Here is a 21127-nt window from a genome sequence, read left to right as displayed (position 1 = left end):
GGTCACTTAAGGAAAAGTGCCAATACTGCCATGTAAAAATACTCCATTACAACTAAACACTGGACTTAAAAAATCTGAGGCATTCTCAGATGAATTAATGGGAGAGGAAAGAAGATAAAACAAAGTTCTGATTCACAAATCTGTTGTCAGTTTTTAGATTTTTTCTCTAGTCTTTGATATTTGGTGAGACATTGCATCATTTATTGAAATGAATTGTGTGTGAAGTTTTGAGAGAAAATCACTATTGGTGAAGCTCTCAGACATCTGAAATATGACCTTGACTACAGACTGCAATTTGTACAACAGCAGAAGCCACAAAGGTTGGAAACCACTGGACTAACCTTTAACAATGTGTTGTATTTAAAAGCTTGTTATGCAAGGATTTCCAGCTGAAAGAGGTTAGCTTTTATATGTGGATTTATCATCTTGCTGAACCTGTACTGAAAGAAAAGGATAGAAAAACAGTTTCAGCTGGATGTAACATCCAGTACATTCTGTACACCTTTCTAAAAAGGTCAGACACAAATCAAACACAAATCAGTGGAGTTTAGGTATTCTTTGTAATTTTAATTCCCATAATTTAGTTTAAATGCAGACATTTTTCACTAAAATCTTAAATAAAACATTACAGTACGATATATGCAAATCAGAAGAGCTTTAAGATTTGTAGAAGCAGGCTACAGTTTCTTTAGATTTTTTATTCATTTATTATTATTTTTCTTTTTCTTTTGCAGGACTGGACAGTTAAATAGCAGTAAACAGTAAAAAGACAACACAGAGCTGTAAAGCCTGCAGGCCAGCCAAGGAGCACATTCTATTACAAAACAGACCAGAAAACTAGAGACAGCACGCCACATCCAGATGAAGGTCTGAACTGATGCCCCTCCACCTCTGTGAGGTGGTGCTAGTTCCACACAAACAGGAGAGGGCGCTATTACACCAGGGCAGGTGGAGCTACACGACCACAGAGTGACAGCAATGTAGTTGCACCTTCACAAGAAACAGCTTGTATTGCACATTCAGGGAGAAAGAAATGGCACATTCTGTTTCTCTAGTTTTTTTTCTCTACGAAAAGGTTACAAAACAGTTATAATGCAGAAGCAGCACAGTAACTCCCTCAATGGCAATCACACCACTTATTGATTTCTACTGATCAGTTGATATGGACTGGTCTAAAATGCTGTCCCTCTCTATGGGGAGGGAAAGTGGCAGACTACACCATCTAGTGGCTGCATTCATACCTGAACTTTTTTTTTTTTTTTTTTTTAAAGACCTCTAATCCAGATCTGCAGATTTACAATAACTATTAACTTTTGGGATAAAATATGAACTAAATGTGTATCAAGAGAAATTTTAATTCTATAATTGATAACATAATTAGACTCTGTAAGGTCTGACTCACTTAAAGGTCCTGAAAACACAATTTTCTGCTTAAAATAAAACACTTGTTATTTCAATCAAGATTTCTATATTTGTGTTTCTTTCTGCTCTTGAAGTGGGCATCAATAAGATGGAAAAAGGAGATGTTGGGACATCTGAATCACAACAGTTGTGGGATTGTTTGCTTATGTACAATCAAATGGAACCCACAGCCTTAATATCTCCCCTGCAGTCCTAGTTTAAATACAATTTTGAGCCAAATTTTGAGTTTGAAACGCTTTAACACTGCCACCAGAGGGTGATTTTCAGTTTCCCTCCCCATCTTGAGCAGTGCATCCCTTTTGGCCTATCAGGACTGAGAATGCATGGAAAAACAAAAAAAATGACAGTGTGATTTACAAAGGGGGCCTGCAGAGCATGGTGATGATGCACAAACCAGATATCTGAAGCGTGCTGGCTGAACCTCAGTCCATTTACAAATAAACCTCATAATCCCACATGAGAAAAGTGGATTCAGCCTCACTTTTATTGTTTATTTAAACTCACACAAGAGCAACAAACTTCCACCAGCCTCAGCCAAACAATGAATCTGGCCATACCAAGTTTATTTTATCAGTTTTCTAAAAAGGTGAAACATAATTACTGAGGTTTTGTGTCCATATTCTGAGAATGAAGTTTCCACTTGTTTTAGACATTAACAAGTGAACACTTTGTTATTTTTATCATGGATGGAGATTACTACATTAGTTTGAACAGCTGCTACCATGAGGTTTTAACTGTACTTTTGAGAAAAGAAAGTAAAATTTTCCTTTTACAGATTAAAAGTTCAGTTCCCAAGCAATAAAACACTCCTGCTCAATTCAGTCCACTCAGGTTTTGCTGCTACAGCCTTACTTGGTCTGGTTTAACTAGTAGCAAGTGGTGGCTAATAATAGCTAATGTTAGCAAACTTCAGACTGATTATACTTGTGCTTCTGTTACAGTGTGCTTTAGCACATTTACTGTCATCTCATAGCTGCCACATGAGGCCACAGTGGCTGCAGTTCTGCAGTTAAGGTTGGCCTGCACCAGACACCCTTACTGTACAAAGAGAATTTGAACACACCTGCTCCGTGCAGCCCCCTGTGTAACACACGGCCTGGAAGAGTAAAAGGTTATGAGCTTCAAGAGTGGTCATCTGCCAAAACAAGGAAACTAATGTCCTCACAGTCCAGTTTTCCGTTACTAAGTTTAAGATTTACGTTTCTCAGCTACACAGATTTTGCTTCTAGATTTTGCCTTCAGTGGGCAGTTGTCCTGGTTTTAGCAAGATGCTGTCCTGCTCTCACAGCTCATGATCAAAGCAGTAGGGAAACAAAATTACAAAGTGTTTTCATCTAAAATTCAAAAATAAAAATGGTAATTTAAAAATCTGATCTATTGGCAACCGACACATCAATCTACATGTTAGAAGAACACACTGGGCTCGGAGGGAGTGTGGCACATGGCACCAGCAAGATGAGACACCCTGCAATAAGACCATTTCTCATTATCGCTGTGATCTCATAACTAGTCCTTGTTTACCAATTTCCCACCAACCCCACAGTGTGTCCCTCAAAGTGTCTGGAAGCTCACCCAGGTTAAAACTCAGATATGGTAGAAAAATATATAGTCTTGATGAAATTTCTCTAGTTATTCTCTTCATCACTGAATTGCACCCATACATGTAGTGTTAACGCATTGTAGTAGCAGTGTAAAGTGACAGGGATCATGATTAGCACTACTACTACAACAAAAAATGAAAAACAGGTCATCGCGCACACACTTGCTCTCTCTCTCTTTCTCTCTAGACACTTCTGGTTATTTTATTATTTTTTTTACTTGCACTTAAAAATTCATGGTTAATAGTTTGTCTTTCATTGGCATCATTAGGCAACAGTTTTTTTTTCAGATACTCTACAATATGGTTACGATGTAAACACCACAGTAGTTAATTATTTTACTGTATCTGCACAAAGTAAAACACAATGTTACAAGGCAAGTGGCTACTTAAGCATAGATTTGTTCATGAGAAAAAAAAAAGAAATTAGGAAACACACCACAAGAACAAAAAGAATTTGCAACACCTGGCATCGAGTTTGTTCAAATAAAAAAAGCTTTAGACTTTGTTCATCTACAGGTCAGGTGACCCTGTTAAAAAGCTGGTGATGATCAGTACTATCCCCCCGATACCATCTCATTCAAACATAATGATCCTAAGACAAAAGTCTTGTGATATTTTTGTGACATGAGCGGCCTTAAAACCCCCCATCTGAGCTTCGATTCAGCCCTCAACTTGACCCTATGTTGTCTACCTAACCTTTATCACTTAGATTGAAACACAGGTGATCAATAGACTAAATGCTTCTACACTTCAAACACCACCAGCCCATTATGAGGAGCTACACGTTTGGCTGGGGTTGAATCCCCTTTCCTTCCACCTCTTGATAACTGGTTATAATACAACAGTTCGACTTATTAGTGTTTGATATGACACATAATCGCTGTCTGACACAACAAGGCTTTCACTTTGGGAGGCATCTTGGGAGACACACCTCAGATTTGTCACACGATGGGTATGAGACTGAGGTCCAGGGCTACTGAAACAGATCAGACCATGTAATCTGACCGGCAAACAGGGTGGGAGATCTGAAATGACCTGAATGTGGACAGTGTAGAGGTCCATCATTGGCAGGGAGCATTCGATATGAGGAACTGACTCCAGTAACTGAGCTAAATGTAAAGGCATACAGATGAAGATATGTGAACAATTAATGGGACCTTATTAGTGTGTATTTGTCTCAGTTTTAGTGTTTTGGCTTTTGCTGCACCTAAACCTCATTCCTCTACTTTAAATTGGCATGCTGACATGGCGACAACACAGCTTACTTTGGCATGGCGCTGCTCATAAAAGAACGACCTCCTTCGAATATCGCCATTGGAAACCCAGCTCAACATTTTCAAGAACTTACTGTCAATACTGTTGAATTTAGTGATGTGACAAATCAAGGGGAATATTAGAATATTTCCAGTTTTTTCGATTCGATTCGATTCATTACTTAAAATTTAAATACTGTTTTCCAATCAATACTTCTGCCAACTGCCACAAAACAGCAGCCCGTCAAGTGTGTGTTCATTAGTGTGTGTGTACTCTACTGTGAGACTCTGGGATGAAACTATACTGTATGATATGACATCATGAAGGGTGAAGAGCTCCCTCCCCCTCCCCTTATAACATTAAATACAAACCATGACACCCACACCACCCACCTACCCCCCATCCCACCCCCAAAACTCTTAAGGACAGTATTTACAGTACAAATTACAGTATAATACATCATTAAAAAATATGAGATCCATCTCTAAAAACATACAGGAGCTTTTGACAAAAATCAACTCTTTAGCAAATCAGGTTTCTATGGTATCATGTGGAAAATGAAAAAAGCAGAGTGACAGTCCCACCATCCCTCTTCTCTGAGGCGTCCTTTCCATTTGGCCCCAGTTGTACCTGGCTGGCATGTTAACAGTGAGATGATGGATGGGTTGGTTGACCACACGCACATCTTTTCTTTTCTTTTTTTTTTTAACTTTAAAGCGAGCTGCAATACAACAAATCACATTCAATCCAATACAACAATATGTACAGGTTTTTTTCTGGCGTTTTGGAATAATAATAATAATAATAATAAGCACTTGACCAACTACGCTACCTGGGTTTGCAGGCAGAGGGATATAGTTTTACTGCAGGCATGTTTGTTGGTTTAGGTGTGCAAAATTAAACGTTTTTTGGATCATTTTTAGTCATGTGCTGTCTGTATTTTTTAAAGTTGTGATTTTTTTTTTCATGAAGAGACAGAGGGTGACTGCCACTGTTTCTCCAACAACCATTATTCATGTTAAAAGTTACTGGAAAACTCCCTATTATTGTCATATGTACAGCAGATCGAATGGTAAGGTTAACACCTTGGTTACACACTTTCTTATGCACCCAAAAAAAGAGAATAAATTAAAAAAAAAAAAAAAAAAAACGATCAGAAACTCAATTGAGTCAAAAAGATCTCTGGACTATGGAGCCAGGCAGCATGTGAACCAACCCTCCTCACATCCACAGTACAACCAAGTCCATCTGTAAACCTCTGCAGCTCCCCCAGCTCTCCTCCTTCTCTTCCCCGTCACCCTTGCCCTCTCCCTCTCTTCATTTCCTTCTCTTTGATCTACACCCCTGACACTCGAGCTATGATTTTTACCCAAGTTTCCTCTCCTTCTTTATTTCTTTCTCTCTCTCTCTCTCTCTCTCTCTCTGACTCTTCTCTTTCCTCCTCTGTTCTCCCTCCCAGCTGCATGCCCTCAGACGAAGGGCAGGATGCCATAGACGAACAGTGCCATGACGGCAGCGCTGAACAAGCCAGCCACGGGCACTGTGACGAACCAGGCCAGGAAGATGTTCCTGAAGAGGCGCCAGTCCACTGCTTTCTGGGAGCGGATCCAACCCACAGCTACGACAGAGCCCACCTGGAGGCCATGGCCAGACAGGGAGAAAGAAAAACAATCAGAAGCAGGAATGTTTAAAGTGATAGAACCAAAGACACTGAAGAGCTGCAGGTTGTTCAGGCTTTCCTTATGATGGAGTATTCTCAGGAGCAACTGATCATTCTGTGTTCTGATAATGCCTGATCTATTTATCAGGCATCTCCCTCTCAGCCCACTTAGTATACTATGTTACATTCAGCCAGTATTTGTCTATCTAGCGCTAATGGATTTAAAAGCTGAAAACATCAGCTGATGAATTAAACTGCCACTGGCAACTGGTAGAAATGATACAGTATGTTTGTAGCCAGATTCTTTACTTTTACTAAGTAAAAGTAGCAATATCACAGTATAAAAATACTATATTTATAATATATACTTTAATATTATATTGTAAGTACAAGTAACACGTACATAACAAGCAACATTAGTGTCTGAACAGAAAAGCTTGTACACAGCCCTCAGCTCTTCAGGACCAGCTCAGTCAAAAATGTCTGTGTTAGTTAGAGCAAGCTGATTATAATAGTTATCACTACCTGAATTGAATTTGTATGTGTGGAAGTCTGAAATTGGCAGGTCTAGTGTATTAAAATCCTCTTCATTAGGCTGCAAGTCTTAAAAAAAGAACTAATTTTGAGATTTTTAAACATTTTCTTAGATAATACAAATATATCTACCAATGTCAGACTTCCACTAATGCATTCCTCACTCACCTTTATGAAAGAAATAAAATCAAAATACCACTGAACGAGAATTTAATTTGGAGAAGACACATAGACACATTTCAGACACTTCAGCGTGTTGGAGCAGCATGTGTAGTGACTGGTTTCAGCTCTGTTGACGCTGCGGGTGGGCGGGAGTTAAACTGTACTTGCCTGCTCTTATACGGCCAGAGAAACATGATACACCTTCTGTCACAGTCACAACTAAATGTGGAAGGTCAGGTCAATAGAGACCAGTCATGTTTGTAGTTGATAGGTTGGTCTTACTAAAGCTTAAACTAATGGATAGGCTAGATCTAGATCTTCCTGTGAGGAGATTTTAGTCAAATAATTTACTTAGTAGTCTAAAATGTCTCAGATTCTCCTTCATTTCGATAATTAGCATTATTTTAAAAGCAGTCTTTGAAAAGCTGAGCCTGATTTGTGGCGATGATGTTTGTTGATGACCATTCGTAGTAGCATGTGGTAAGAAAAGCCTGAACTCAGTGTGACCTCAGTGTTTATGCTGCCGACTGCCCGCAGACCTTTTGAAACGACGAGTCACTGCACATAATCACACCATAGCGCCCCACACATCAGGCGACAGGGCTGGGCATCAATTCAGCTTAACCTCCACAGGAGTAAGAAAAGAGCCAAATGCATAGAGAAAATGGTCACATTGCACTGACTCAACTGAGACAAAACCAAATGGATGCCCATTGCTTCTCATTCACACACACATACACACACTCTCACAGCCACATGGGAGATGTTGACAGATGCTGTTGGCTACTAAAAACTTCTGTGTCACTTAACAATCCTTAAATTGAATTAAAAAATACTGTATTACAAGATCAATAATATCTTTAAAATGCTGATTTTGTCCAACAATGTCTGTCAATCCCCCAAGACACAATCACTAAATCAATCAAATCACCGCCATGATTATACACCTCTAACCATCAGTAGATTTAGCATTTTGGCATAGCAGGTGATTATCAGAGGTTTTAGGGAAGAAACAAGAGTGTTTGGAGGTGAGAAATAAAGGAAGGTATGGATGGTGATGTTGATGTTCATCAGTAATTAAACACCAGTTTTGAGTCTTGTGCAGTTTCCCTTCAGCAGTCTTGACATTTTTTGAAGTCTTTTATCTCAACTAAATGTTAAATGTTATATTGCTGCTATGTTTTCGCTGATGCAGCATTATCCACAAAAAACATATCCCCTGTTTATACTTCATGTATTCCCCCACCCTCCCCAAATCAGGCTACAGGCAACATCTGAGGATGAACAATTAAAGGTATACTTCAATATTTTCCTAAATTGTCAAAATATTCTCTTTAAATATCTTTGCTAATGTTGCAGGGACACAAATTCAAGTTTGACCTTTCCATACTCAAACTTCTGTTCTGATGAAAATAAGAGAATGTGAACAAGTAGTTCAATATCTGGCGACAAGAAAAAAAAAAAGATAAAATATTACAGAATGATAAATTCTCAAGAGTCTCTCTGCATTTTCAAAAAGTATAAAATTCATAGCTATACACTTGTGATATACTGCTCTATAACTAATGAGCTTACATTAAATTTCCTCAAATTTTGGGCAACCACAGGAGATTTTGCTGCCAGAGGAAAACTGCACGAGAGGCCAAAACTTCAACTGCAGGAGTTGTGATTGGTTTTTGCGATTGACAGCTATAGGTGAAGCGATGAAGAGGAGCTCTGGAAGGGCTCTGTAGCAACAGCTTCACTACCAATGACTCCAATACCTTGCAGTGGGTGGAGCTTATTGGGATGCCCACATTTGATGCAACAAGCACTGTTAGCGCACTCATTACTTCAATGCAAAATCCGCTGTGAAGAAAGATGAGTGGAGAGACACAGAGAAAGATGGAGAGGGAGAGGTAAAAAAAAAGTGGAAAACAAGTGACAGGTGGGGTTGGGTGGGAGGAGGAGGAGGCTGGTGGTGGTTTGGAGGCGGAGGGGGTAGGGAGTCTGCTTGCAGCCAAGCACAGGAGGGTGGAGGACCCACATACCAAACCATGCCAGTGCTGACAGGGCAAAATGGAAGAGGGTTGGTGTAAATGAAACAGAGGATGAGACACCATGTTGATGCGGAGATTGGGGGGGGGGGTATCCGGTACGTCTTCAAGCCTGGATTCCGATGTTCCTGAAAAGAGCAGGGGAGAAGGGCTGCACACTGCCTGCCTGGGAATGTCTGCAGCGGGCTGGACACAGCTTGAATTGTTTGTCTTTTAATGCAGAGGAAAGACTGGTAGTGATTGTCAGATGTAGGGAATCAAAGGATAATTTGTGGGTCTTATTCTCATAGTTTTAGCAATTATTAATAACAATGCCTGCAGATCTTCCTCTTGGATTGTATACAGCCCCAACAATCACCAGCACTATGGCAAAAATGTGTCTGTGATTGCCAGCCCAGTGCCCTGGAAAGCAGTGTGAGCTCCCTGTCCCCTAGAGATGCCTGTAAGGGGGAGGAGTTTGAGAGACCAGCTGGAGGTCCACTCAGTCATACCTTGCAGTGTGTGGTACTGACAGGGATTCCGATATTGGAAGCCAACACGACTGTGAGTGCAGAAGCCAGTTCAATAGTGAATCCACTGTGGAGGAGGGAGGGGAGAGGAGGGACAGGGGTGGGGGGGCAAAGAGACATCCTTCATTGTAATGTCAGGGACGTGCTGCTGAGGGCATGGTCTTACCATATTCCAGCATCCACATTAACCACAGTGCAGCTCTTTAAAATATGTTTAACACACATACACACAAAGGAAGAAAGTATGGTAATCACACTCAATCTCTCTCTGAAACACATACAAAAACACACACACACACACACACACACACACACACACACACACACACACACACACAATAAAAACAGCATCAATATCAGTCCTAAATGTTGGTGGGTAATTCATAAAGAAAGTAGAGTGTGTTTGCATGTAGTACACAGACAGGTTGTTGTGTGAGTGGTGTTTGTGTATTCCCTTGTGCTGACTAGGAGACACTCTGTCTGAAGCCAAGTCCCATTTCCAGAACTTTATTCACACTTTGACACCAGACAGTGGGCGCACTGAAGAGAAAGTCATTCCCAAAACAAATGTCTCCAGGAGACGGAAAAATGAAGGGAAACCGAGTGAATGAGAGAGCAACTTGAAACCGAATCACTGGCTTGTACTTTCATTGCAGTTACACACTCAATAAAAAAAATAGCAGCCAAAAGGAAAAAATTCTTGGAAACACTCAGGTAAAGTCCTGGGAACAGACAGTGCTGATATTTGATTGGCCAAAGTGACACAATCAGCGACATGTCACTCCAGTCGCCGCTGTGGCGCTCATGAACAGCAAGAGCCAATCTCTTTCACAGCAGTGTTCTAATGCTTTGAATTGCCCATAATTTGAACCCATCTGTCAATGGGCATCTCCTTAGGTATGTGTGTCAGAAATGTTTTCAAACGGCCCTAGGTGTGGGATTGTCCTGGTGGCCAAGGGATTTAGGCTGACCATGGATTTGCAGTGTATCTGGTTCAAGCCTGGTCAGGGGACATTTATTGCAGGGAAAAAAAGCCCAAAAAATGTCTAAAAAAAGAAAAAAGAGAAGGTTTTTTTCACATCAGACATTTTGACTTGTCATAGTAGGAAAAGCACAAATCACAAAGAGACAGGACTGTTTGTGTTTCTCAGTATCCCACTGGCAAAGCTTGGCAAAGCCAGTTTGATCTGCAGCAATCCATCCCTGCGCTTCGTTAAACAGGAGAGCTGTCCAGAATGATGAAAATGCGTATTTCAAGTTTAAAAAACATTTTTACTGCTGTGATACACTACGCTGTTCGAGTGTTCGCTGTCCCTAGTACACTACACCCACACACACTTTCCTGTCCTCGCCCCAAACAAACTTCTTTGTCAGATTGATGCATGGAAACAGACACTAGAGGAAAGAGAGCCTTTAGAACAGCAAAGCAGAGCAAATTTGTCTTTGAGTCCTGGCAAAAAAAACCCACTCTAAACTGGTGATGGAAAGAGAGAGAGAGAGAGATTAAGAGAGAAAGAAGGCATACAGGGAGAGAGGGGCCCAAAAAAGAGGAGAAATGAGGAAAGAGGGGAAAAATAATTAGATGGCGTGAGCGTGAGACTGATTGCAGGAGAAAGATTTAGAGGTGAGATGCCTATAAAAAAGACAAATAGATTCAGTGAGGAGAAGAAAATGGGAAGGAATGAAGAAAAAGGAGGAGTGAGGGTAAGAGGAGGGTTAACCGCAAAAACAGAGATTTACAGGAGAGAGTAGGAAGGAATATGAAGAGGGGGAGGAGGAGGAGGACAGATGGGGGGGTTCAAGAGGAGTCGGGCTGGTGTCCCTCCCTGTGGTTGGAGAAAAGAGGCCAGGGTTCCCACTGTGGCTTTGCCCCTCCCTCACCCCTCCTGCTCTACTCTTTTCATGCAGAATGCCAAACAACTTTCTGTAACCCTGTGTGATGTTCCTGCCAGGCAGCAGAGCGCACACACACACACACACACACACACACACACACACAGAAAAATTGCTGGAGCAATTAGACTCTAACATGCATGCATGCTCACACACATATAGTACACATTCACCACACAACGACCTGCAGGCACAGAGCCTGGTTTCCTTGAGTTGACACGATATGCACAAACATCCTTGAGGTATGCACATACACACACGCTCTTCAGCTACTGCGTGGGAAGACGAGAGGACAGCAAGAGAAAGACAGGGGGAGAGAGAGAGAGAAATATTGATTTCAAGGACAGAGGAGCAGCATTAAGTGGTTAAGGATGCGTGATGTCCACTGCTTAGGTTGCGGGACGAAGTGAGTCCTGGGGCCTTGAATGTTGTGGTCCAAAAAGCTATTTATTTATTCATAATTATTATATAATAAGTCAAAGGGCAGAGGAAAAAATAGAGAGAGCGTACCATTCCTATTTCATTGCCTATGCAAAGAGGCACTACAGAGGCAATTATTACAGTAGATTTCGGAGTGTGTTCCAGGGCAGTAAAGAATTATTTCCAGCAAAGTTCAAGTTCATGTAAGAGTGCATGAGGATTGCCAAACTTTGTTCAGTATTGAGATCGTGATTATTTATCATCAAAATGTTTCTACATCTCTGAGAGGGAAAAAAAGGATTGTGTTGGTTTGTTTCAAAAGGACAGAAACTTTTTTCATTCCTTGTATTGTCCTTCAAAACTCAAATAAAATTAATTCAAATATACAAATCTTTTCATTCAAGTACTGCAACCACATTCATATACAATAGAATGCAAGTATGACATTGTACTTGGGGGTTGCTTGTGTAGTAAAAATGCATTTTGCCTGCAGCAGCAGCAGCAGCAGCAGCAGCTCTGTTTGGGAAGTAGAGGGTGGTTAATCAGAGCATGCTCAAGACCTCGTCCTGTCCTTGATTAGTCAGAAAAGGTTACTGTACCTGTGAATGCAGAGCACTTTACAGCAGGAGCTCTAAATGTGATTGTGTTGCCTTAAGTTTTTGCAATTTACAGTGGGAATTTCTGAATGTGAGTTGAATGGTGATAACCTGTTCAATAACGTTTAACAGCCTTATTAAATACATTGTGTGTGTGCATTCTAATACGGCGGGGCGCATGTAAGTACTTACCAAGGAAGCTGTAACCCTGGATGGACTTGTGTGTGTCAGCATGTCAAGACTCTTTGGAGGGAGTGAAACCGAGCATGCCACAAATACTCCTCTTACTCAAACACACATCCCACGTCCACACACACATATACTCTTCCACTCACTCTCCCACGAGGTGGCTTTCTCACCTTGAGGGCGTGATGGGAGTCAGGTCCTTCCCCATGGTCTGAATGACGCGGCGGCCCCACACCCACAGGCCGGCGCAGATGCCTATGCCACCATAAAACAGCAGCCAGATGGGAGTGGCGGCGTCCTGCATCACACCGCCCTGGTCATAGATCATCCACAGCGCCACCAGAGGGCCGATGGCGTTACTGCAAGGGTGAGAAAATGGATCATAAACTCATTCAGTTCCTCTAGGTATCACTGTAAAGCTGATCCCTCTCTTTGTAGGTACTGAAAAATTACTTTCATGAAATTTCATGTGAAAAAAGGTTCAGGAATAACAAAATATATTCTGAAAAATCATGTAAATCTGTCATGTAAGCAGCAAGAGGCAGCACCTGACATCGTTGCCTCCGTGGGCAAACGACCCAAAGCAGGCAGTGAGGATCTGCAGGAAGTGGAAAAGCTGGAACACCTCGGGCTTGTCCTTCTCCTCATGATCCTCCTCGGCCAAGTCGTCCAGAGGCACCGGAGCCGGAGCACCTTCCTCCTCCACCCCCTCCAGCTCTGTGGCCAGCTTCATCTCCACCCCGCCTTCCTCTGCCTCAATCTCGGCCTCGGCCACAGCGTTACAGTACGATGAGTAGCTGTCGTAGCGTACCCTCTTCTTGGAGTAGGACACGCTGTTGCTCCTGCCGCCCCCCTCACCCACCAGCTTTTCGCTGTCCTCACGTGACTCCGTGCGCAGGAGCGGCTGCACAGGCATACCGCAAATCGCCGCTGTGTAGCAGGTGTAGCTGTTGTTGCGGCGCAGCAGGCGGTAATTGTTGTCAGGGGGGCCGGCGTTAGAGCCTGAGCGCTCGCTGTCATCCATGCGGCCCAGGTGGATTTTGTGGAGGAGGTCTTTATAAAGACCCGAGTCCTTATGTACCGTGTGGTACACCTGGCCATCGCTGCGCATGTGGCCATCAAAGCTGAAGCTGCCATTAGAGATGGGTGACTTGAGGCAACCATTGGTCATTGAGTGGGTCCGACCTGAGGGAGACAAGATGGAAGAGAGGGTGTGGATGCATAAGATTTATGCATCAGTTGCGAAGTAATATCCAATAGCGGCACATTCCCAATCTCTTCCTCTGAATATACATAAACTGAAAAGGTATCTTATGGATCCTATCTGAGGCATATAAAAGAAACCAGAAAGAGTTCTTTTTAATGAAGTTACAACAGCAACAACTCATAAATTTAAGTGCCATTTTAATCATCATTAATGTTTAAGTTTTGTTAAACCCTTGTTTTTGTTTCTTCTCAATATCCTGACTTCTCAAAAGTCAGACTAATGCAGCAACAGAGCTGCATGTACACTCCTCATTGACAAAGATTGCACAATGAACACAGTTTCACAGTCACTGTTTTTATCCCTCAGGAAAAGATAAGAGTGATCTATTGGAATACATAAAATCAGGTGTGTCAGTTTTACCATACACCCTGCCATTTGGCAGGACAGTGCCTCCATTGGCCAGATTGGTGAGCTCTCCACTGGAGTCGCGGGTGCTCCGATCACTGCTGCCCCCGGTGAGCGGCAACACAGCCTCATCTGTTCCCTTGGCCCCTGGAAGCTCCTTAAAGACTGGACTCTCCTCCTCCTCTTCAGGTATCTTGTCCAGGCTCTCATCAGAGATCCTGGAAAGAGCCTGCTCCTTCTTTAGGCGACCTGGTGGAAATCAAGCGATGGAAGGTTTAGCGGAGACAAAATATCACCACCAGATGAAAATGCGAATCCTCTTAATAGGGCTAGCAGTGTTTACAGAGCCTTATATACTAATTATGAGGAAAATCTCACAACTACATGTACACCTGGCTTATATTCTAATATGTCTGAGTGATCACTCATTTACAGTATGACAGTACTCTGCACTAATACCAATAATTTCAGGTCAGAAAAAGAGAAAACTATACAGCAGCATTCCATGAAAACAAGAATGGCCATCAGCTGATCCAAACTAATCCCAGTGCTGATCGACTTGATGCCCCCCACCCCCCAGTACAAACACATAAACAAACTCAGTCACTGCCTGTTTCATTTTGACGGATGCAGTAATATCCAGATTAGGACTGATAATATCACCCATAATCCTCACAGGCATGCAGCGGTCACGACATGTTAAGCAACAGGTCAAGTTGGCCTCACTTGTGTGCAGGGTTGAAGGAAAGTTCGAGAAAAGAATTGTTCTTTTTTAAGCCTCAACATGGATATGATCGCTTCAATAACAGCACTTCTTTATTTTGTTTAAGGTCTACAAATCTTTTTCACAAATGGTTTAAATGTAACTTTTTATTTTCATGAGTGCAAAGCATCTCAGGCATCTGAGACTTATGGCTTAACAGCTTGTAGCTTTGTCTTTGAATTCTTGCAGTAAACAGACATTCTTATTTATATTAAGTTGAAGTCAACAGACTGTGTCTTGCTTATGTCCACAATTCTTTCAGATATTCCACTTACTGCTCTTTCCACTGTTTTATTTAATGTGTGGTGTTTTATAGTGATGTCTGCTTTGCTGCAGGCCGATTTTCCCATTAGGGAAACAATTCCTAACCTTGATCTGAAAGCTTTTGATGCTGCAGGCTATGATCTTAAGAAGCTATACGCCCAAAAATCTGAGTGTCTCAGCAAAGCAACTGGAGTGCTACACAGAGTTCACAGGGTTTTTTTGGTGGCTTTAGTGGTTTTGGCAGAGGCTGACGAGAAAACACATCCGCTGGCATCCAATGTTTGGTGTCAGAGCACAGAGTGTGAAAGCAGAGGCCGAAGCTCTGTTGTTAGGCCCGGGTCATAGAGCCGGGCTTTCAGATGGCGTGAGAAAGACTGGACACACACAGACACACACACGCAGATACCTACTTGCTATTTTCCTCCTCATCCAAGGACACACAAATATCCAGACCAGAGCGGCACAGATCAGCGACCCGGCTAAAGTTATGAGAAAGATGGCCCACACCGGCAGCATCTCTAACCCGAGCACTGCAATTAATAAACACACACACACACACACACACACACACAAACAGGTATAAGAAATAACATATTGCAAGTGGTTTAGAAGTGTTATAATCAACTTATACTCTTGTCACACCTTCAGATGGAATTTTGAGCAAGCAAACGATATTGGCACCATCACTGAGACTGGGACGATAATTTGATCATACACTGGTGTCAGACTAAATAAACACAGACAATGTCTCTGTTAGGAAAATAAATACTGCCCAGCACTTACGTGGGGCTCCAGTGTACATAATGGAAAATGTGTTGATCCCGATGGTGGAAGCATAGAAGAGGGGCAGCGCTCGCAGGCCATTAGGGACAGAGTCATCCTAAGGAGAAAACACACAGGTGGATTTTTAGTACAGTTTCTGCTGCTATGATGATGAAAGAGGAGGAGTTATTTTTTAGGTTTATATGTATGAAAAGTTTGGTCTGATGTAATGCACAACAGGGGACAAACAATGGTCAATATTTTATATGTGGTTTATCATATAAAGCATTGGTTAAGCATCATTATCAGCAGCTCTCCTGCAATATAAGATGCACAATAAGTCTAGATGAACATACTGATCGCAGAGTAGCTGTTGTGATTCCTTTATTGTGATTTTCAGTTAAAGTTAAACATTATTTAACATGCTGCATGAGCTGACGACGAACAAAAACACTATTTGATATTGAGGTCAGAAGTTTAGTTCAGGTCAGTTCCAAAGTGATGAAATGGTGACCACAAAACTAGATATGCAACAATTCATTCTTACACAATGTGTCGTTTGCTATTACAAGGAGCTTGATATGCAGTACATGGCCAACATACCAAGGTAAAAATCTCATATCTAAAAATTTAACTGTAAACTGTGGATGTTACAAAAGCAATAAAACTCAACACAGCACAGATATAAGAGGAAAATCAAGTATTCTGACTTGGCTGATACAAACAGCCTGCAGAGTCAAAGATGAACTCATCCTGAATTTGACCCAGCTATACACTAACTCCCGTCCAAATGACAAATCGTTCTATGACTCATTCATACATAATCCTGCAGTCGTGACCTTAGGATGATCTAGGACGCTTTTCTCTTCCTAGTCTGTCAGGGATTACATAACAACAGATATGCGGGTGTTGCCATATCCAAGGGATTTTATCTGTGCAGAAGTTCTTTAGACAAGTTTGTGTCTACACGTGTGTGTCTGCATTTAAACTCATGGATGAACAACTCAGGCTATATGCAGAGAATTGGTATTCTAATACCCAGAGTTTACGACTTTTCTAAAAGTAAAAGGTTAAAATATTACAAACCAGAGACACATGAAATACAATTAGGACACTATGAATTCCATGAGGAGTTACTGTGCTTGTCTCACAGTATGTGTAAGTAAGTGCAACTACACAGTGATGTGAGCCCACCTTGTTGAGGATGAAGTGTCTGATGAGCAAGAAGAGGAGTCCAGACATTAGTCCAGAGAGCAAAGGGGAGATGAACCATGATGACACTGGAGGGGGAGGGAGAAAAAGTAATCAGGACAGAACATTAAAAATCACTCACTGATACAGTATCATTAGCTGTTATGATTTAATAATATGATAATATGATTACTTCAAACATCACAGTTAGTTTCCTTCACTTCACATAATGACTTTCAAACTTTCAAATCAAGATTGAGGTTTATATAAGCAGTTGCAATTATATAAGTTGCTTTCTCTATTCTCTAGCTGAGAAGTGATAGCTCACTCTTTTACTTAACAGGTACTTTAAAATGTGTTTTGTGGCTGCATTGCATGCTGGTCCACTAAGGCTCCTAATGGGGGAGAAATTAGTATCTCTGCCTCTTCTAAAATAGATTGCTTGTTGTGTAAAATGGCCAAGGGAGTCGTCCTCACCGACAACAAAATCTGATGATTACTGTTTATGTTTCACAGAGCTAAAAACCTTTCTGAAGTCAAACTCCACTGTAGCTGGATAAAAGCTCAGTGTGGTTTTATTACAGTTATGGGAGTAGGAATAAAAAACAAAGTCTATTGTATGTGTATGCCTATGGATGGGCATTAGCAGACATGAGGATGTAACCATTGCGAATACACGGAAACTGGTCTCAAACAACCCTCAGGCATTACCGATCTTGACGAGCTGCATCCACTGTACGCCCTTGGTGCCAATGGCCACCATGGAGAAACCGATGGTGGCCCCAACAATGCAGTGAGTCCCAGAGATGGGCAGTTTGAGGAAGGAGGCGATTAGCTGCCAGACTGCTGAGCCTGAAATCAGAGACACGAATCTCAGAGATTTTTTCATATTTAATTGGCCACAGTTTTCCATCAGTGTAGTTCTGGAACAAATGCAAGCTGGAGCTGTAAAGTTGAGGAAACAACACCACATGCATTATTTTGTCTTTTCTGTGCTCAATTATGTAAAATGGTGAGATAGTGTGACTGTTTGTGGTTCAGTCCCTGAACTGAAGACATTTTAAGTGAGAGTCTGAGAGCGGTTTTAAAACTATTACTTCAAGTTTGCACTGTTTGTAAAACTTGGCACAAATGAGCCTGTATTTGTAAGCTTTATTGTCGTCTGAAAACTGCAGACACATTATCCTCCATCAACACAGACTAGTTTTTAAAATGTTTATGTAAACATCCCCATGAGGAACCTGGGATCTACAATTGCTGAACAAGATATAATAACTGCAGAGCTCTTAAAATGTGGGATTAAGCACCTCTGACAATGGTTTATTTTGAGATATGCTCAAGGTCTGCTGCAAAAACGAATGTGAGGACAGGTGCTAATAATAACAACATCATTTACTGCTCAAGACAGAAGTCTCATCAGGTCTGTTAACACAATCTTTTCCTGACTGCTAAATGTATTTTTGTTTATTATTCTTTGGGAACATTGTCCACTCTATGAATAATAAGTCCTCAGTGTCCCATTGTCAATTTTTTTCAAAGCCCTAAATTGGACACTGGCAAATATATACTGTATTGCATTGTGTTGTTTCTGCAAACTGCTGCGACACATCAAAACCTGCGGGACACAATACAAGTATTTTCCTGCTGTTATCAAATGAAATCAAGAAGTTAAAAATTCTCCCAAATTCTGTATGAACAATATGGCAGTGAAAAAAGTTTCCTGTTTGAGATTAGGAAAAGCCTGTTCAGTGTTTCCCCAACATTCACTTGTGTCGGTCTGCCACTCCTCAATTTTCAGCGACACGGGAATCCCCTGTGCATAATATCGCCTTATTTATCGCCATTTCCCAGCACATTGTCTCAACAGGAGACCCATTGTTTTTTTGTTCCGTGCTATTCATTTACTGAGGTAATCTAAAGCTGATGTGTAAAGTTACTGGTGATACTCAACAATTGAGCTGCTTGTCCTTCACTGTAAATATGTTTTAATGTGAAGGCACTGGAAAGTCTATTCAGTGAAGCGACTCGTGAAATAGTGCTGGGTTTAGCTGTTACCAGAGCTTGTCTTATCTCTGCAAATAAATTTACACATTTTTTTTGTTTCTTGGGGAGTTGCTTTGAAACTTTGAAAAACAAACTTTATAAGTCATAAACTCAGTGAAGAAAAGTGGTTTGGAAAACAACAGCAGATGTTCTTCAAAAGAACTATTCTGAACTTTCACCAACTGGAGAACAAAAAGAGCTCTGCTAGAGTTATGTAATTTAGTCGTTTAGTTTTGGTTTATGAGCAAAAAAATAAAAACATTTGCTCTGAGCTGTACACAGGTTAGATGAAGGGGTACAGAAGCTTTTTACAGATTGGGAAAAGTTCAAAGTTCAAACGATGTACATATTACAATGAAGTGAGTGATGTCTCTTTTCTGTCCACTGGACCTATGGACATAGGGAGGGCTGTGTGATAGCAGCACGGACTCTGATCACAGACTGTACCTAGAGTAACACACTTTTTTTTAACTTTCAAATGTGTGTGGCAGAGGGAATAGTAGAGCCTGCTTCATAATGAATTCTAAATGAAATACTCTAAAATATATAGAGTAATATGTATTAGAGATTTTTGAAGCAGTTTATCAAGCAAAATGGTGTACTCACTGGTACCAGTCTCTCAGATGTAAAGATTTTATAGGTTAGGGTTTGATTAAAGTTCACTCTTCAACACAAGAACTCATGTAATTTATTTCCCCAACAGCATCAGAGGATTACCCTTGAGGAAAATGTCACCTTGCAAACACCTGGTAATCATATGTTTCTTTTCTTATGTTTTTAGGGACTGCAACTGACAATTATTTTTATGAGGAGATTAATCTGTCAATTATTCTTGCAATTAATTGATTGTTTTACTACCAACTGACTGATCCACTTATCAACTATTTGTTTCAGATCTAATGTATCTATCCAGTCTAGTTTTCTAAATAAGATGGCCAAGAAGCCATAATAAGTCTGCTGTGCTGCCATCAAAAAGTAAAGCCCACTTCTGACACGAACTATTCTGGTATAATCAATCTGTTAAATGCATCTCTGAAAGGAGCTTAACCCGGTCAGTATAATAGCTGGTCCAACTTACCAACCATGGCGCTGACCTCCCCTGCCATGAGCACGGGCACCGTGTCATTGTACAGGCTGACGTCTATGATGCCCTTCCGGATCGTCTCACCCACTTTGGCCCCGAGCAGCATCGAGCCCAGTGTCTCAAAGATGGACGCCAGGATACAGGCCTGCTTCAGTGTGACCACACCGGACCCCACTGCTGTGCCGAATGAGTTGGCCACATCATTGGCGCCCACTGAAAAGGCCAGGATGAAGGCGATGATGAAGCCAATAACCACCATCCACAGATACGGTTCCAAATCCATCTTGATATGATTTCACCAGAACAAAAATCCAAGTGAAGAAAAAAAAACAAATAAAAAAGTAGCTTAAATATTCTTTCTTTTTTTTAAAAAAAAAAAAAAAAAGAGAGAGAAAAAAGAGAAGTGCTCTGTGCGTTTTTAGCGGAGGACTTGGTAAGCCCACTCCTTTTCTTCGTCCCCTGGTTGTAAAGAGTTCGAGGGGAGAAGCACAGCCGCTAACTAAGCGTTTGGAGCTCAGTCCAAAGATTGGAGACTAGTGATGGTGGGTGCAGGGAGCATTCCATAGCTTAGTGTGAGACAGCCTGTCTGCACGTTCTGTCACCTGCGGGAGCAATGGGAGAGAGGAGACACAGAAACAGATTAGTGTCATAAGCCATGATTACTCTTTTTCAACAGCAGCTAGCATCTGACAACACCTCCCTGTGACTTCCCCAGAAAACCTAAAACAAAAGGAGGGAGGGACTAAGAGAGAGAGAGAGAGGGGAGGAGGAGGAGAGGATATGAGAGTGGAAGACAAAAGACAGAAAAGCTTAAGGAGTCAGGATGGATGATGACGACGCAGAACTGGCTTTGATGAAAACAGGGAGAGCACTCCAGTGCGCTCCAGTAGTGGTGGTGGGGGAAGCTGAGGACATCTCATATAGCCGCAATAGGAAATCACAGTCTGCACTTCAAAGAAATCAAATCAGACCGTTCAGAAGGCTTGCTGTCAGCGCTGAGACTAAAAAAAGACCACAGTATCCAGAGTGAGATGTGAGCAATGCTCCCAACAACATTAGAGTAGACTGTTAACACCTTATCCCCACACAACAGGGCAGCTGACCTTTCTGCCAAACCTGCTTTTATTTCACAGCTT

The 21127-nt window shown here is 41.5% G+C and overlaps 1 protein-coding gene across 5 annotated transcripts in view; it reads right to left on the bottom strand.

The window, feature by feature from the left end:
* Nucleotides 1–546: 546 nt before the first annotated feature.
* Nucleotides 547–21127, bottom strand: part of slc20a2 (solute carrier family 20 member 2) — a 47026-nt gene continuing 26445 nt past the window's right edge. For 4 of the 5 annotated variants that reach the window (XM_018672919.2, XM_018672936.2, XM_018672946.2 and 1 more), the window contains exons 2-11: nucleotides 19986–20593; nucleotides 17576–17716; nucleotides 16868–16953; nucleotides 15695–15791; nucleotides 15322–15441; nucleotides 13900–14133; nucleotides 12821–13457; nucleotides 12446–12631; nucleotides 9160–9244; nucleotides 547–5910 (exon numbers count right to left, since the gene is read on the bottom strand). In XM_018672919.2, coding sequence (XP_018528435.1) covers nucleotides 5746–5910; nucleotides 9160–9244; nucleotides 12446–12631; nucleotides 12821–13457; nucleotides 13900–14133; nucleotides 15322–15441; nucleotides 15695–15791; nucleotides 16868–16953; nucleotides 17576–17716; nucleotides 19986–20274 — 2040 coding nt within the window. In that variant the 5' untranslated portion in view covers nucleotides 20275–20593 and the 3' untranslated portion in view covers nucleotides 547–5745. Of the gene's footprint in view, nucleotides 5911–8395; nucleotides 8481–9159; nucleotides 9245–12445; nucleotides 12632–12820; nucleotides 13458–13899; nucleotides 14134–15321; nucleotides 15442–15694; nucleotides 15792–16867; nucleotides 16954–17575; nucleotides 17717–19985; nucleotides 20594–21127 lie in introns of all 5 variants that reach the window. The other variant, XM_018672956.2, reaches the window with a different exon arrangement.

Source organism: Lates calcarifer, linkage group LG13 (assembly GCF_001640805.2).
Source record: "Lates calcarifer isolate ASB-BC8 linkage group LG13, TLL_Latcal_v3, whole genome shotgun sequence".
NCBI lineage: Eukaryota > Metazoa > Chordata > Actinopteri > Centropomidae > Lates > Lates calcarifer.
This window is presented reverse-complemented; position numbering and strand designations above follow the sequence as displayed.